Here is a 3,855-nt window from a genome sequence, read left to right as displayed (position 1 = left end):
TGTGTGTGATCCTGTATGTGTGTATGTGGTGCTCAGACAGCACAGACATCAGTGTGGCAAACATTACTGAAGACTGATGATAAAGATGAGGTTTGTGTTATGCTACAATTTCTTCCTGTCAATATACTGCGATAAATATTCCAAAACCATGATGTGCTTGTCAGTGATTTAATGTCTTCTGTCTTAGCCTCGGACTGAGGCTGAGACAATCAGCCACACAGTAATTTTAAGTTTATTTAGTGTTCTTTTTGAAGAAAGAAAAAGAAAGCATCAAATCAAACAACATTAGCAGAAAGTTCAGGAGAGATGAAGAGACGAAGCGCTTGAGACCATTAAGGTCTGTTGAACTGGGGCATCAAGGATTTTGGTGGGTTTTTTAAATTATTTTTTATTTTTTACAAGATGGAAAAAATTCTACAAAATGGAAGAAGAAAAAAAAACATGACTGATGCAGATTTGGCTTGTTTTCTACCCAGATGATAGGGTATCTGCGGTCTGTATCCACTTCAGCTAACAGCATATTTCAGAATACAGCTGTGGTCCGGCATGTGACAAAAAAACCCAACTTCTATTATTTTGGTGAGCTGTGGAACAAACTGTGTCATATTATATCATCACGACATTAATAATTCGAGGATGTTTCCTCTCTTGTATTTAATTTGGCAAACATGTTTAACCAAACTTGGCCTTTGCTCCAGAGAAACATTTCCCAACGAGCTGTGCTGTTGGCAAATCAAATATTGTATGTGGAACCGCAAATTCCTGCTAGATTTCTCGTAGCAGGAACACTGAAGTTGTTTATATATCTTGTCACAAAGGATTAAATAGCTTCTGTCCTCAGCCTACTTGAATTGAGCAGTATGTGAGCATTTTAAACTGTTTTTGCAGAGCTCAGCATCCAAAAAGTATTTCAAAACTTCCACTTTTCAAGGTGAAATTATGATTTCAGGGTATGTTAAACAATATGTTTCTGCAGATTAAATTCACCCAACAGGTTTATTTTTCTCCAGCCTATTGTTTGCAACAGTTTGACTGTTTGCTGCAGGGTGGTAGTGTACAGTAACCAGTTAGACTGGGTTATCACTAAACAGATAAGGGTAAAACTACCCATTGTTATGTTATTCAGATTCAAATGATAAGCCATCCATCCATTTATTTTCTTCCACTTATCTGTGGTCAGGTGACAGGAGCAGCAGGTTAAAATGGGAAACCCAGACGTCACCCTCCACAGCAACACTTCAGCTCCCTTTGAGGCTCCCAAGGTGCTGCCAGGCCAAAGAGGTAAAAAAGCCTTCCTCCGAGTTCTGGATCCTCCGTCAGGTCTTCTCCCAGTGGGTCGTGCTTGGAAAACCTCCATTAGAAGGTGCCCAGGAAGCATCTTAATCAGATGCTTGAACCACCTCAGCTGACTCCTCCTTATGTGGAGGATTAAGGTTTTCAAACTGTGTTTTACACATACAATACTAAACTGCTACAGTTGGGGGTTTTTGCTTGCTGGTATAATTTGTTTCCGTTTTTTTTGACTCCTCGTTTCTTTGCTTTCAGTTTTTATCAGAATGTCTCTGTGTTCATTTCTGCCAGTGTTTCTTAGCATCAGTGTTTAGTACCTGTTAATCCTGGCATTTCTAGTTATTTATTTATTTTTTTCGCGGCCATGGTTTTCTCCTCAGTTCCTGTATTTGTTGTCAGCAATCTGTGGTCAAGACATCTGTTCTCTCTCACTAATCACCCCTTCTAACAGAAATAAACTACTTGTTTTTACTCGCTGTTAAATCCTCATATTCAAGTTTTGTTCACAGCTTGTGTTACGATTTGTTTCATCAAATTAAATAATTTTAGGGCATTTTACCTGCCTGTACCTGATTATAAATCCATCCTAATACAAATATAATCACTTTAGGTTATGATGCTGTAGATTTTTTATCAATTCATTTTATTATGAACAGTACAAGTTTATATCTTCTGTTTGTTTTTTAATGCCTGTAGGCCTCACAGGTCTGAGCTCATATAATCTTTGAGTACAAGAAATAATTTATATGTATGTTTTTTAACAACAATAAAATTACAGATGAAACATGCTGTGTACTTTATCACTAATTACCATGGGTCAAAGTTTATGAAGTACACTTGTTTTTAAATTATTTCAAAATTTTAAATAGTGGGATGAAAAGCATATTTTTCTGTTCTTGCTCAAATTGACAAGTATGATTTTTGTTATTAAAAAAGAGGACATAGACCCAAAGTTCCAGCTGAAAATTTAACCATATGGTAAAATTTGTGTCTAAATACTGTTATAAAATAATAAAAACAAAGATATATCCCCATTCTTTGAGCTGAATGTCACAGAAACCTCAGCAGGACCCTCTTCCTCATCACTGGATTGTTCCACATTGGTTCTCTCCTCGTCTGGATCATAATCTGTGTTGTTTTCAGCTTCTGACTTTGTCTCCTCTTCAGCACCTTTCATGTCAGGTTCCTGGCCTCGCTCCTCGTCACCAGTTTCATGATCCAAGAAATGATTGACGGCTTTAATACCAATTTATTGTTTAGTCATTGTGCTGCTGCAGAATGAATCGTAAGCAAGGCCTCAAAACACCTTTAATATACCAGAGCTGTGAGAAAAGTTTTATATATGTTTGAATCAATGTTGAGATTGTTTGTTAAAATATCAACAGGAGAAGTTCCTGTGGTGGTGGGAAAGGACTTAAACCCATCTGTTGAAGTCAGTTTTATACACATGTCACCTTTAATGATCTGTTATTTTTGACCAAGAACACCAAGTGTGTAAGAAAGTTAAATAAAACACCCAAAGTTGAAGGAAAATGATCAAATAGTCTCATTTAAATCAGATTAAAGGAAATAACTACCCATTGTCCTGTTGGTGACACAAAACCATCAGAGAGATAATTAACAAAGCCTAACATCAATAATATTTTGAATGACAATTCTTTATTTAATTTGAAGGAACAGCAAAGAGCTGTTCTAGACACGTCAGGCATGTCGAGCTGACGGCCCCCAGAGCTGTTTGTCTTTTAGTGCTAAAAAGGAAACACAAAAACGACCATGAGGGGAGGGACATGAAACACATTATTTAGGACTTGTACAAAACTATTATCTCACCTGTTTTTCATAGAAAAGAAGGAACGCTGTTGTTGCGCGCTTCTGACAGACAGACGCTCCGGTTGTCGGACTGACGTCCTCATCGTCATATGTGAGCCAGCAGTCCGTCACATCCCCCATGTCTTTGTTCCGGTAAACACCGTCGGAGATGTAATGGCCTGAAGAAGAAGAAGACAAACTTGTAATTCTTTAAGCGTGGTGAGATATTGCAGATTAAAAGCTGAGCTCAGCACATGCGGATGCAAAACCTGAGCCAACACGTACCGCTGTCAGCTGTGGAGCCCACATGGCTGATGATGCTCACTAGGGAATAGCGGGCCGTTGTCTGAAATAAAGGAGCAAGTCACCAGAAATTAGGTTCATAATAAACAGGTAAATATTCAAAGTAACCATCATGGGTTGTGTGTATTTAAAGTGAACTTAAGAGCGTCTTCCTTACATCTTCAGTGGTCATGAACTCCTCGTTGAGCACCAGCTCCTCTGTCAGTTTGATGGGACTCTCCACCTTCTTCACCCTGAGGGTTTTAGTGAGTCTGAACCGCTTCAGGTGAAGGATCAGAACACTGGAGACATTGAAGAGACGGAGAGAGGGATCAGATATCAGAACTATTCAGAAAGGAAGAGCAGAAATATTCCTTGAAGGAATGCATATCATCCACCACCTTTCATGTCAAAGTTTTTAAATACATGATGTGAAAGACTCTCAGCTTCTACCACATCAAATCTTAGCACAAT

General features: G+C 38.4%; 1 protein-coding gene across 1 annotated transcript; it reads right to left on the bottom strand.

Annotated features, from left to right (window-relative positions):
* Nucleotides 1–2,750: 2,750 nt before the first annotated feature.
* Nucleotides 2,751–3,828, bottom strand: LOC108239140 (ubiquitin carboxyl-terminal hydrolase 37-like). Its single transcript, XM_017421663.3, has 4 exons — nt 3,560–3,828; nt 3,385–3,445; nt 3,121–3,278; nt 2,751–3,038 (listed from the first exon to the last, which is right to left on the bottom strand). The coding sequence occupies exons 1-4, from the start codon at nt 3,572–3,574 to the stop codon at nt 3,033–3,035; spliced, it is 240 nt and encodes a 79-aa protein (XP_017277152.2). The 5' UTR covers nt 3,575–3,828; the 3' UTR covers nt 2,751–3,032.
* Nucleotides 3,829–3,855: the final 27 nt, after the last annotated feature.

This window comes from Kryptolebias marmoratus, linkage group LG22, assembly GCF_001649575.2.
Source record: "Kryptolebias marmoratus isolate JLee-2015 linkage group LG22, ASM164957v2, whole genome shotgun sequence".
In the NCBI taxonomy this organism is placed as follows: domain Eukaryota; kingdom Metazoa; phylum Chordata; class Actinopteri; order Cyprinodontiformes; family Rivulidae; genus Kryptolebias; species Kryptolebias marmoratus.
Note: the sequence above shows the minus strand (reverse complement) of the source record. Positions and strands in the feature narration are given on the sequence as shown.

Bases quoted from the DNA above. Each gene is read 5' to 3' on its own strand.
- LOC108239140 (XM_017421663.3), bottom strand. The intron at 3,279-3,384 runs GTACGTGTTGGC...CTTCTTCTTCAG, and splicing joins GGGCTCCACAGCTGACAGCG to GCCATTACATCTCCGACGGT.